Raw genomic sequence first — 14,536 nt, forward strand, 5'->3', positions numbered from 1 at the left:
AAAAGGCTTCTATGTTATCCTCATTATAATAAAAAATGGCACGAAAATCACAAGTGCTCAACACCTTCCATCAAAAAACGGCACAAAAATTACGAATACTGCATATCCTCTATGAAAATTGTTGCATATCCTCTATCAGAAATATGGAAGAAAAATCACAAATGATCCATACCCAAAGTCAATTGGTAAGGTTTGAGGCTGACTTGGACTTAAGGGAAAGAAATTATGCACCGAACAAAGATTTTAAACAGAGAGGCTATTTTTGAAATTGACCCTTGACCTAGAAACTTCGTTTAAGGTCACTGCACATCCACTGACAAGTGGCACTCTGTGAGTGAAGTATGAGCCACATTGGACCAAGGGGAGAAAAGTTATGATCTGGACAAGGACTTTTCATATAATTCTGCTATGACCTTGACCTTAGACCTAGAAACATGGTTCAAGGTCACTGCACACCCTATACCCAAAGGCACTCTGTGGATAAAGTATGAGCCAGATTGGGTCAAGGAGAGAGAAAATATGCTCTGGACAAAAATTTAAACAGAGAGGCTTTTTTTGACCTTGACCCTTGACCTAAAAGCTTTGTTCAAGGTCACTGCACATCCATTGACCAGTGGCACTCTGTGAGTGAAGTATGAGCCACATTGGATCAAGAGGAGAGAAGATATGCTCCGGACAAGGATTTTTCATATAATTCTTGACCTTAGACCTAGAAACATGGTTCAAGGTCACTGCACACTCTTTACCCAAAGACACTCTGTGGGTGAAGTATGAGCCAGATTGGGCCAAGGAGAGAGAAGATATGCTCCTGACAAGAGATCTCGGATGGACAGATGGACGGACGGACAGACAGACTGATCACTATAGGGCACCCGCAGAGCGGGGCCTTAATAATTCTAACTATAAATGATCAATGAAATTATTCATATGCAAGTAATACATTCACAAGAAAATGTGAAATGACAATCACTACTTTTCAAAGATAAAAATTCTAAATAAAATAATTATAAATTCTATAGACAAAACAAGAGGAAAATGAGTGTTGGGATAATATCGGATCACATCAGCAGAACTGAATTTTATTCACGAAATTCTTAAGATCTTCCCTGTCACTTGAAATTTTTATATCTGTGTTTCTACTTCGCTATTTCCAGGAAGGGGAGGGGGGGGGGGGGATCTTGAAAATAGATATGTTAATAAGCTACCATTTTGTAGAATTATTAAGTCTTAGCATTTTGAGAACTTTATGATGAAGGGTTGCTTATGATATGAAGCTAATTAATTAACAGTCACTTTATTTAGAATCCAAAACATAAAGTAAAACTTGCAATTAGAGAAAGATATATATGTATAATTATATATAGAGAGAGAAGGAGGGGGTGAAAACTATGATTTTGGTCTTCTATATTTGAAATAAAGGAAATAACAAGAGGCCCAAGGGCCTTGAATCGCTCTTCTGATAAACTGTACAACCTATCACTTCTATTTGTAGCCTCTAAGTATCCTGTATACATGTATTTAGATAAAGTCTTTAATTCCAAGGTAGGTCATCATGACCTACATTTTAGATGAAACACTCTGAGAACCCAACATGATTCTAAGCCAATTAGTACTTGAGAGTAGGTCATGGTGACCTACTTATCACTTGTCATTCTCTGAGGACCAAAAATGCATCAACTAAGTTTGATAATTCTAAGCAAATTAATACCTAAAATATTTTTTAAATTATAACCATAAATTTTCAAAAGTAGGTCACAGTGAATTACTTTTCAGTAGACGTACTCCAAGGACCCAAGATTCATCAACTGACAAAGTTTGATGATCCTAAGCCAAATAGTACCCGAAACTATTAAATACAGCCATAAAATTTCAGAGGTAGGTCAAGGTGACTTACTTTTTGGTTGTTCTACTCTGAGGACCCAAGATGCATAACTGACAAAGTTTGATGATTCTAAGCCAAATAGTACTCGAAAATATTTTAATTTGTAATCTATGTATGAATTTGCAGTCAACTTGTGATGAGAGTGTAATCAGGTATTATAATAATGCATTTTTGTGATGTCACATGACTTTGTTGATCATGTGATGGACACTTATAAATTCCTTAATGTTGCACAAAAATTGCATCGGCACAAGTGCAAAATAACATTAATGAGAAAAATTTGTCACATAAGTCAATTCATCGAAATCTTTGGAACATATAAAGTGCTGGGGGCAAGTTTGAATTTTACTTCTTGAGAAAATATTCAACGAGAAATTCAACTTACCCACATACAAGGGGAAAATTTCCACTCTTTATCGCAATTTATACAAAATCGGATAAATTACATACAATCCCCCAGCAAAATTCAGTTAGAGGACATACTTCTCTAGTAGATTCACACAGAATATCTTCAATTTATCCTTATTAGTCACTTGTGCCAGTCAAATATATACTCGATTTGTAAATTCTAACTCTGTCCAGGGACGTGTAAGTGGGGGCGTTTCACATTCAATTTTTTGTTATTGTTTGATTATATGTATATCGGACAAGTTAAAGGAATAACGATATTAAATTGCAAAGGTTCAACATCATAGCAGCAAATGTAAGCTTAAAGAACAATCAAGACACTTGAATCAAACAACAACACTAAAAAATCTTTAAATGTCATGTGAAAGGGATGTAAGAGTTATGACATTTTCCCCTTCATGTCAGCTCAAGTATGCAGTAACTTGACGTCATATGCTATTATGACGTCATATCTAGGTAGTTCAGAGAAGTTATTACAGTTGGAACAGTCTGATATTTTATGGACAGCCTTATCCTAGTCACATGTTCAAAATATATGCCTCTCAATCATTTTGAAAAAGGATGGCCACAAAAGTTAAAAAGTAAACTACTTTTGAGTCAACATGATATGAGGTCCTTAGATGCATCAACTGACAAGATTTGATGATCCTAGTCCTTATAGTAAGCCAAATATCAACATTTTAATAAAATGTAATTTTTGGTCAACTTTGAAGTGACCTTGAGACTACGCCTTTTGCCCCAGGGTGATTCCCCGTGCAAATTTTAATCTACAACATATCCTCATCCTTTTGTGTAAGTTTGGTGATAATCTGCCCAGTGTTTCTTGAGAAGAAAATTTTTTAGCAACCAGTACTTTTGTTTTTATTTTCCTAATTATCTCCCTTTGTTTAAGGGTCATAACCCTAGTTTTAGTATAAATGGGAGCTACCCTGTGACAAAATTGACAATAATTGGCCAAGGGGTTCTTGAGTTATGGCCCATATTCTGAAAAGTTTATGCACACCGCACACCACACAAATGGCCATAGCATTAGCTCTTTGAGCCTTTGGCTCAGAAGAGCTAAAAATGCGCCCGCCAAATATATACTATATGAACTCTTTTTATTCAATAGAAATTCGTTTCTACACAAAACGAAGTCTTCGTCGCCATAGAACTTTTTTCTGTACACTTCGTACTATGTGTATTACCCCAGCCCAGTCCCCATAAACTACATAAATGAAAATAAAATGAATAATTTTTAGTGTTTAAGAAACTTTGGTCCTTTGTTTTTTTGTGGAAATGATATTTTATTTCTTCTTAATCATATCAAAAAAATAGTAATATATAAAAGCTTCATAGATGTACCTTTATGTACTCTAGGAATATTACAGGAAAAACCAATTAGGAAGACAAAGAAATTGAATTATTTATAGCTTTAAAAAGATCAAACATAAACGTATATACATTTTTTGGCCACTCCTATCAAGAAAATGCAATTACGATTTTTTCAGTTTTTAAAATACACATCGACACATAGAAATATATCCGCACAACTATAGGTGTTGACCTTTATTTATGTGAAGTTTCATGACGATTTTCTAAGCCTTCTATGGAGAATGCTCCAAAACAAAAATAGGGTAATTAAAAAACAATTACTTGTCCTAGCTTCCTTCCGCTGACCATCAATTCCATTTTATGCAGAAACCACTTTGATACATTGAAAGAATTAAACCAATAAAGTTTTGAAAAGTTTGCTTTGTTACTTACTGAGAAAAATTTTTAAAAATTCATCTTTTTTCCTGTTTCCTTGGCAACGATGGGCATTTAGAAATTTTTGAATGTTGACTGAACAAATAGAGTGTCTAATCATGATTTCCGTAAATTTTTCATCACAATTGTCCAAGCCACCTCAGAAAACATCTGTGTGTATATTCACCTTTTTCTGTTTATTTCATTCCTATGGCAACTGTTTGCAAAAGATTCTAATTTTTAAAACAGAAATTACTTTGACAGAATCCTTACAAGTTTCAAAATAATTGCCTGAGCAGTTTGTGAGAAAATCGAAGTTAAACAGTTTTTACTTTTCTACTTCCATGGCAGCATGGGCGTGGGTGGTTTGAAAATTTTAAATGCGATTCGCACAACTACAATTACCGTTTATCATATCTATGAAGTTTCATTACCATTGTCTAAGGGATCAGCGAGAACACTTTTGGACAAAATTTTTCACTTTTCATACGTTACCATGGCAACAGTAGCCATGTTGAAACTGAAAAATATTTTCTGCACAAATACAGTTGGTCGTCATCTTTTATGGAAAGTTTCAGCAACATTGCCCCACCCATCTGCAAGAAAGTCTGTGAACAATGTTTTCATGCGTATATAGCAATATGACCCCTGACTTCATTCAGGGTGACATAGTAAGAAACAATAGAATCACTAAAAGGTCTTTCTTGGAGACGGAAGACCTTAACTAGAGCAAAGCTCGTTGCAAAGCAACGAGTAAGTCTTCTGTCCAATTTTCAGTATCACTGCTTGTAAGATGGGAAAAAGAAGGTAGACCATTCATTAAAATGGAGGCATTTAGACGAAAAATGATGTCGTTTGTATTGAGTATATCTTTATGATTGAAATGTAGGCTGATTTAGTGAAATAAAGTAATTTATGACTACTTCTGGTTTGATCGGAAGTGATGCTAATCGACAGAAATTTAGATCAGAAGTCTTGGGTGAACAAAAACAGTAAGAAAAAAATTTTGAGGTCAAAAAGTCCAAGGTCAAGGTCATAAATCCATACATTCTGTTTGTGCATAACACTTTCATTTCTGGAAGATATCTAATAAAGTCTATGAGCTTTTGCAATGAAATAATATAGCACAACTCCTTATGGCCCAAAGAAGACTTTTGATTTTGAGGTCAAAAAGGTTAGGGGTCATAAATTCTTACATTGCAAATCACATTTTCCAGATGACAACTTTAGTTTTCTTTAATAAAATTTTAATAACACAAATCCCTATGGCCTAAGGAGAAGAACTCTATCAATTTTGAAGACAAAAGGTCAGGAGTCAAGGTCATAAATGCATATATTTGTCTATGTAAAACTTCCAAACTATTTCTTGTAAAGCCTTTGAGAATTTCCAAGAATTTTTATATCACAACTCCTCATGACCAAAAAGAAAAACCATATAAATTTCGAGGTCAAAAGATCAAAGGTCAGGGGCAAAAATATATATTGCATATCTAGTTTTCAGATAATAATTTCAGTTTTTCAATATTTTTATATTATATATATTATTATTATATTATATATAGCTTTGCATAAAACTTTTGGTCACGAATTTCTTTAATTTTAAAAAGACTTCTATTGACTTTAAGGCCAAAAGCTGAAAGGTCGAGGTTGGCCTTTTTTCTTTCTCCATCAGTTCTTACTCCCCCTTCTTCCTTCAGCGGGTACGTGACACCACACATTTTCTGAATAAGCCTGTTGTTATTATTTCATTTGTTTTTTGTTTATTTTCTACTTTGTTCTATATTTGGCATTTTTAAGTCGAAAAGGAAGTAACTCAAAAAACTCCCCAGCTTGTCCCCAAGTTTTGAGTATAATAAACAGAATATCCGAGTCTTCAAGGACCTTATATGACAAACACACAACCTTAAATTTTCCACCTCTCGTTCATATGGACATTTGGTTTAGCCGATAATCTCAACCAATGAATAAAGCATACCTTTTCCCAGTGTGCAACTCAAATAGAAAATGTTAAAAAAAAATCTTTAAAGTATTATAAAACTTACAACACTTGATAAGAAATGTCATCTCCATTTCCAACCCATGATCACAATGTTTTGTCATGTGATCTGTAACCTATAAATAACCCGGTTTGGTACCCTTCCCATAAAGCGCAAACAGATTTGCGGGGAGGGTACCAGATTATAAATAACTCTCCGTTTAAGATAAATGAAATGAATTTACGCTTTACTGAAATAACTGTTAGTTGTTGAAGTATATGAGTGTATTCAATCATGATCAGTCATTTCCCAATTTCGACATAGCCTATCGGAAAGTTATTCCTAGGCAGGCGGTAAAACTAGTATTGTTGACAATCTTTGGCAAGCGGTAAATTAAGTACTTCCCGACTCCTAGCTGTCCCGGATTTCGTTTTTTTTTTATTGATATTTTTATTATCAATGTAGAGAATTTCTTCAAATTTTTCAAGCACATTTTCTAAGTTGAAATAAATTTTACGTCGCTTAACAGATTCGGTTCAAATATCAGACACATTTATTATGTTTGACTAAATTCACAATAATATGAAAATATCAAAAATGTTACGAATGATGGCATTTGTGGCGGTCTGACGGGTTCAATCGATGGTGGCCGGATAGCTCATTTGGTAAAGTACCTGGAGGTTCAGGAAGCCCGGGTTCGAATCCCGGTCTGGTCCGTTGCATTTTCTCATCCCCTGTTACACATTTATGGTCTAAGTTGAGCAGGCCGATATTTGTTTTCTGCATTTACACTAAACTTTTGGACAGAAGACATTATCATACTTAGAATTGTTGAATAAGGTTATGTATGTTGGAATTAACGTAAACCAAGGAAAGTTGTTAGAGATTTTTTTAATTTAATTTAATTTTTTTTTAAATGAAGAATATTAATTTTGTATTAACATTCCGCTTGGAATCCACAAATTCCAGGCGTAATACAGGAGGAGGCGGAACTTTCTGAAATTCCGTCTAAAAGATTCCGCATAAATTTAATATGTCAAGAAATCCCGTCCATTTTTCCACAGCGATGGAGCCAATAAAAGTGATGCAAATCACCCATATTCCTCTAACGCTGATGAGACAAGAGGGGGGTGTATTCTTAAGTTTTCAGTTTTCTTAGTAAAAGAAGAATAAACTTCTACCCCAGGAAGTAGCCTCCTATGCCCTGAAAAAAAAGTTCCTGTCAGAAACCTTTATTTATTTACAAAGTATGTAAAATGCACTAGACACAGGTACCAAAATTGTAAAAATAGACTGGAAGGAAATTAAAAAAAAAAAATATACTACGAACAAAATATTTTGATATAGAAACACTGAAAAATTTGAAAGGCGTCTAATATTTACTGAACAATTAATCAGTTTACTATAATTTACTAAACTTTCTTTTTCTTCTATTTTACTTTTTTAACAGCATATGATTTGCATGGAAAAATTCCCCCACCCCCCACTAAAAAAGGGGGGAAGGTGCAAAGGCTTCTAAATAATAAGTATTTTAGCTGTAATTTAAAACCAGTAAAACTTAAGATCCCTTCCTCAAAACTGCTGACATTAATTGCATACCTCGCGCACATCTCCCTGGGGAAAAATCACAGATTAACGCTAATTCCGCTTTTATTGAGTTCGCTTTAAAAGTGGAATGCGTACCTTTTCTTGGCATGCAAATTCCGGTCATCAAATTCTAGGCTGAAATTAGTTCAGGGGGAAAATAGCTGGAAAATATAAATAGAAATTCCGCTTGGAATTATTTGTCATCAAGGAACAACACTACAAGCTTTTGATTGGTGAAATACAAAAGTTAAATAGTTCTAATTGTAACGGAGATCGTTACAAACGATCTACAAACGCTCCCCTACTCCCTCTTGGTGCCCCATTTTCTGTAAGTTTCATTGAATAAGGCAGATTCTTTGTATCACAGACTTAATTACAAATTAACTTATTTTCCAAAGTATTTTTAAAATAATGCACAAAAGGAGTGTAAGCCAATCAAATTTCAGTGGACGTGCAAGTATGTGTTTTCAAAAATTACCATAAACAACATCTCATCTCATATCATAATGTAGAGCTACATTTTAGATTTCGAAGAATTTACTGAAAACATAGAAAATTCTAGCAATCGGAATATTAACCAATTAGAATTCAGCACTCTTGCATGTGTGTCCTCGTATTCATTTCTGAAAAAATCATAAGGTAGAGACATAATATTAACATCTACTATGAATTTCGTCTTGTTTCTAGAAAAATAAGAGTTATAGCCATTTACAAATCTTAGCCAATCACATTTCAGCTCACATGCATATGCGTATTTTCTAGATTACTCACATATATATCCTTCTAGTGTTTCACAATATATACCTATGTCTTAAATATCAAAGTTATCATTTCAAATAGTTACTGTAATAGAGTTACAGCCAATAGGGTCTAAGCCAATCAGAATTTAGCACACGTGCATGCATGTCCTTGTGTGCAATTGTGAAAGTACCGTAATGTAGGAACAAATTATAGCTATCTATATTCTAAATTTCACCCTGTTTTGTGGAAAAATAAAGAAGTTAAAGCCCTTTAAATTATCAGCCAATCAAATTGCAGTACACGTGCATGCGCGTGTTCTCAAGGATTTCCGTTTAAATATAAATAAACTGAACAATAATTTTTGTTGAAATAGGTTTGTGGGTCAAGGAGTGATTAATACGTTGGATAGTTGAGACGGAATCTCTATTTAGGCGGAATCCTGTTTCAGGTGGAATTTCAATTTCCAGGCGGAGCTAATATTTCGCCTCAAATTTCCGGCCAGTCTCCGCTTGGTTTCTGCTTGATTTCCGCTTATATTAAGTTTAACGCCTGGAATTTTACTAAGAATTCCGTCTTGATTACGCCTGTTTTCCACGTGGAACATTTCGTACAGATTGGGAGTCGAAAATCAAAAGTTCTTCATTTATCATATTTTAAGTAACATTGTTGATATAATTATGTATACGTAACCCACAAAATGTGCCTGGCAAGTATAAAGCAATTCTGTACAGCCTAATGAAGAATATCAATATTTAAAAAACCCGGGTGTTGCTAAAAACGCGGAACGGAAAGCGGAACGGAACGGAAAATATTGTACCAGGTTAAAACACTTTACAAATACACAAATCTTACCAAAAATGATTTACATTATATAAATTGTTCATATTTAATCCTTGATTATCAAATACTAGTTAATTAAGTCATGTTTATTCTCATTTGAAGATCCCTGGAAAAAAGTAAACATAAGGTACGCAAAACCGAACAGAAAATATAATGCCGTACATATAAAATGTCGTTGTGGTAAATTACGAGTAAATAACTTTATAAAAGACCACTCTGATCAGTATGAATGGCCAGTATATGAGCGAAGACAACATAGCTTTCGATGCATATGCACAGGCACCTGAAGCGTTGATAACGTACATCTCATCATAACCCCCCACCCCCCACCCCCTGTACTTGGCCAAACTGTTAAACTGAAAAACAGCACAAACCGATTGCACAGAATAACATAAAGATTGAATTGATGGGAAATCAGACATTATCGAGAAATTATACATTCGTTAGTTATATTTAGACAATGGAGGGGTGGGGGGTGGTTGATGCATAGATGTACATTATTCACGCTTCAGGTGCCTGTGGAAAGCATCAACAGTCCAGTGTAGGCGCGGATCCAGGATTTTTTTTTCCAGGAAGGGATTCCGCCTCAGTTAAAAAAAAAATGAAGCCAGAAATTTGTTGACAAGCAAAAAAAAAGGGTAAACTCATTTTCCAAACACTTAAAAAAAAATTTATGGAAAAAGGGGGGTCATAAGCCGTTTTCCTTCACTTCTTAAACTTAACGGGGGGGGGGGGGGGGGGAGGGGGTGTGTGTCTCCAAGATCATTTTTATGTCACCCCGAACGAAGTCGGGGGACATATTGTTATTGTACGCATGAAAACGTTGTCCGGGGACTTTCTCGCAGATGGCTGGGGCATTGTTGTTGGAACTTTCCATAAAACATGACGACCAGCTGTATATATGTGCAAACAATTTTCAGTTTCAACATGGCTACCGTTGCCATGGAAACGTACGAAAAGTGAAGAATTTTGTCCAGAAGCGTTCTCATTGATATCTTAGACAATCGTAATGAATCTTCATAGAAATGATAACCAGTAATTGTAGTTTTGCAAATCGCATTTAAAATTTTCAAACCATCCATCGTTGCCATGGAAATAGAAGAAAAGTAAAACTTGCTAAACTTTGATTTTCTCACAAACTGCTCAGGCAATTATTTTGAAACTTATAAGGATTGTTCCTTACATTCTGTCAAAGTAATTTCTATTTTAAAAATTAGAATCTTTTGCAAACAGTTGCCAAAGGAATGAAAGAAACAGAAAAAAGTTAATATTCACACAGATGTTTTCCGAGGTGGCTTGGACAATTGTGATGAAAACTTACAGAAATTATAATTAGACACTCTATTTGTTCAGTCAACATGCAAAATTTTCTAAATTCCTATCGTTGCCATGGAAACAGGGAAAATGTGATTGTTTTAAAATTTTCATTTTTCTCTGTAACTAACAAAGCAAACTTTTCAAAACTTTATTGGTTTAATCCTTTCAATGTATCAAAGTGGTTTCTGCATTAAATGGAATTGATGGTCAGCGGAAGGAAGTCGGGACCACTAATTGTTTTTTATTCACCTTACTTTTGTCTTGGAGCGTTCTCGTAGAAGGCTTAGAAAATCTTTATGAAACTTCACAGAAATAAAGGTCAACACGTAAAGTTGTGCGGATATGTTTATTTAAAAAATGAAAAATTCATATTTGCATTTTCTTGATACCAGCGACCAATAACGTTGTATAAACGTTTATGCTTGATCTTTTTAAAGCTATAAATTATTCAATTTCTTTGTCTTCCTAATTTCTTTTTTCCTAATATTCCTAGGGTACGTAAAGGCTTATCTATACAGCTTATATATATTACCACTTTCTTGATATGATTAAGAAGAAATAAAATATCTTAGCATTTCAAAAAAAAAAAAAAAAAAAAACGTAGGGCCAGCGTTCCTTAAACACTACAAACTATTCATTTTACTCTCATTTAAGTAGTTTACGGGAACTAAAGCGCAGCAATACATATGGAACGAAGTGTAGAGTTAAAACTTCTCTGGTTACAGTGAGGAGACGGAAAACCTTCCTAATGCCATAGGAACGAGTGTCTATTAACTAAAAAAGGATCATATATGGTATATATCTGGTGGGTGCATTTTATTTTTATTTCCCTCTTTTTAAATGTACAAGACCATGTCATAGTTTACCCCCCCCCCCCCCGCCCCTTTTTAAAGACAGGTAGGTCAATACACAGATATAAAACTTACAATAGAAGAAGATCTTAAGAGTTTCATGAATAAAATTCAATTCCGCTGATGTGATCTGATATTTTGGCAGCATTTAGTCTTCTTCTGTTTTGTCTATAGAATTGATAATAATTTTATTTACAATTAAATTATCTTTAAAAAGTAGCGATTGTCAGCTGTGTTCATTAGCACTTCACAATTTCTTGTTAATATATTACTTGCATATGAATAATTTAATTCAATGATAGTTATTAGAATCATTAAAATTTAATTTCCATTATTTTTTTTTTCATTAATTTGAATTGGGATCCGCTCCTGCACGTGCGTGATGGCCTCATCGTTACTGTTTAGCACGCCGGGAATGTACGTTCATGATTCTGCTTAACTAAGAAAGTTACACATACTTTATCATGTCATAAAAAATAGCCCCTTTCCTATGTAAAAATGCCCAATTTGAAGAGGAAAATTCAGGAATTATTTTGCTTCAGCCATGTTTTGACGTGAACCTTGCTTTCTTTAAATTAAGGTCTTACGTCTTCTACGGAAGATCCCCTTGTTATCATAGGATATTAGAGAAAAATTAGTTGTTTTATTTTACTCCAATCAGATCTCTCAAAAACAATTTTCTTCTAGATAATAATTTATATTGCGTGTGTGGGAAAGGAGGGGGGGGGGGCTTTTTCTACAAATACTTTTTTAAGCGTTGGAACAATCTTACAGCTTATGGTTCAGTTCGGGGTGACATACGCTATTGCTTGCAATAGCAGATTTCTAGTTTTTATTTGCATTTGCATTTAATAACTCCACAAATTCCAGGGGTCCGAACCCTCCCCCCCCCCCAATCCCAACCCCTTGTAGATCCGCGCATGCCTGTAGTTGTAATTTGTAAGTAATCTGTCTTTATTCTCTCCTTAATGCCCGTTGTCTCGAACAAAAATGTGTACATCATTATTATCTTTCTCTGACCCCCCCCCCCCTCTCTGTTTCGAAACAACATTGTCCATTTCATAAACTGAATGATCAATTAAAAAAGAGAGTTTTGTCTTTCATGAATATGTTTTTTTAATCAGTTTTGGACGAGTGATAAATGAGACATTCAGATAGGTACTTGGGCTAAGTGTCTAATTAGTATGTATTTCATTGACTATCGCATGTATATACTACATGGTAATCTGAGGAGAAAAATATTGAATAAATCACATTGTCATTATAATTTTTAATTAGATATGAAATATTAGATAAAGAATTCTGGTTCCTGTGTGATTTATAGATGTGTGAAGTAAATAACTTGATATAAGATTTTCTGTTTTCCTTTCCGTTCCGTTTTAGCAATACCCCCCCAAAAAAACTCCAGAGAGTCTGGAGTACTAAACTTACCGCTTGCCCAAATCCTCGTCACACGATCGCTTCAAATTTTGGATTTTTGTAAAACAAGTTCAACTTACGTAAATTTATAATAGGCCTAATAATAATCTTCATATTAAATCAGCACTTATCCCTATAATTGCAAATATATGCAAATTTGGCGCATATAATCTTCATACTAGTGCAGCTTGGTTTGTGATATATACAGTGTACAGGTACCTATCGGTTTATTGGTCGGTTCGCCCTCTGTACCCTGTTCGCACGAGTCCCTTCGCCGTATTTCCCGTTCGCCCTATATCCCGATGGCCATATTGTAAATAATACATGTAAATGTTAACATTTTTATAGAACTTTAAATTATCTCTGTCTCTCTCTCTTCTTTTGCTTTTAGAATTGGCAAACAATTTAAATTACCTTATCACCTTTCAATTATTTCCGCCATCAAAAATATATTGTTTGAGACATTAAGGTGTGACGACACGTTCCTCAAACATCTGTTTTATATCTCTTCGTAATATACAAAAAAATATGTTTGTAATTATCATTTTTTATGATTTCTAAACTGTTCCAAAATTTATTTTAAAAATGAATACACGAACAATTGTGATATTGGCTATGTAAGTCATTTCCTATAGAATTATATAAGAAACACCATCCTTTGGTATCTTGCACCGTTGCACGAATGCCTGGTAAGGTATCCCAATTTTTGTGAGGAAACTTGTTAAAGAAACAATACTTCATTGACAATTCTTGGGAGAAATTATCTATTTTTTGAGGAACGTGTCGCCTGACCTTAATTAGGTCTAAATAGGCCATTTATGGGATGAGCAGCGTCTGAGCACCTAGCTACTAGTATTTAAATTATTGTGTCGCTTGCAGAGCAGAGCGGCACTTAGGGATCACTTTACCCGGCGTCTGTCTGTGCCTGTCTGTCCGTCCGACTGTCACACCTTAGCTTGTATCTCAAGAACTGTAATCTCTTGAGATATAGATTTGATGCGACCTCGTGACTCTTGACCTTTGACCTACTTTACAAAATAGTTAATAGTGCCAATATACAGCATAAATTATTTATAAAAAAAGGCCTTAAGCTTAATTTCATTAAATATCATCGAGGCGGAACGAAATGCATTGATGTGTAACTCATCAAAGTAGACTCACATGCTAAAAATCAGCTCTGCAAGCGTTTAGGAAAAAAATGCGGAAAAAAAAACTAAGTGGGACAGACAAACAGACAGACGGACAGCTAGACAGAGGACAGCTATACAGACAGACGGACTGACTAGGAAGAAGCCTATAATCCCCTTCCGGTTAATAACTTTGTAATTAATTTTGTCAGTAGAAGATATGATATATATAAAGTAATTACAAAAAAATGCATAAAATTTAATTGAACTCACCAAAAAGAGGTAGAGTTCTTTAGGTTCTCAAGAGTTCTCTGAGGTATCTAAAAAACTTAATTGTACGTGCATTTTACCGCTTTGGTAGCAAAGAAAAAAAAAGAAAAAAAAAAATTCCTGACAGTTTTGTTGTTCATACCGGGTACCTCAAAGGCAGGCATTTAACATCTGTATATTCAGTAAAACAGCTATAAAATGTACATTGTTGTCATGTAAACGATCCGATTTGCTTAGTAAAGGGGGGGGGGTAACTCGAAAAAAGAATCGAAAGTAGAAAATACATGTAACTCGGGAACGTATCGGACAAGTTTTGAAATTCAGGAAAATAGCGTAAAATTATTTCTTTTTTCTTTAAAGTACTCTGGAAGGGGAATTATTAGAATAATC

At 34.4% G+C, this 14,536-nt stretch overlaps 1 protein-coding gene across 1 annotated transcript in view; it reads right to left on the reverse strand.

Annotated features, from left to right (window-relative positions):
* Positions 1-6,145, reverse strand: part of LOC133200994 (laminin subunit gamma-3-like) — a 159,231-nt gene extending 153,086 nt beyond the window's left edge. Inside the window, exon 1 of the mRNA XM_061336800.1 lies at positions 6,061-6,145. Coding sequence (XP_061192784.1) covers positions 6,061-6,118 — 58 coding nt within the window. The 5' untranslated portion in view covers positions 6,119-6,145. The remainder of the gene's footprint in view (positions 1-6,060) is intronic.
* Between the last annotated feature and the right edge of the window lie 8,391 nt (positions 6,146-14,536).

Source organism: Saccostrea echinata, unplaced genomic scaffold (genome assembly GCF_033153115.1).
Source record: "Saccostrea echinata isolate AGI-Se365-2 ecotype Australia unplaced genomic scaffold, CSIRO_AGI_Sech_v1 ptg000042l, whole genome shotgun sequence".
NCBI lineage: Eukaryota > Metazoa > Mollusca > Bivalvia > Ostreida > Ostreidae > Saccostrea > Saccostrea echinata.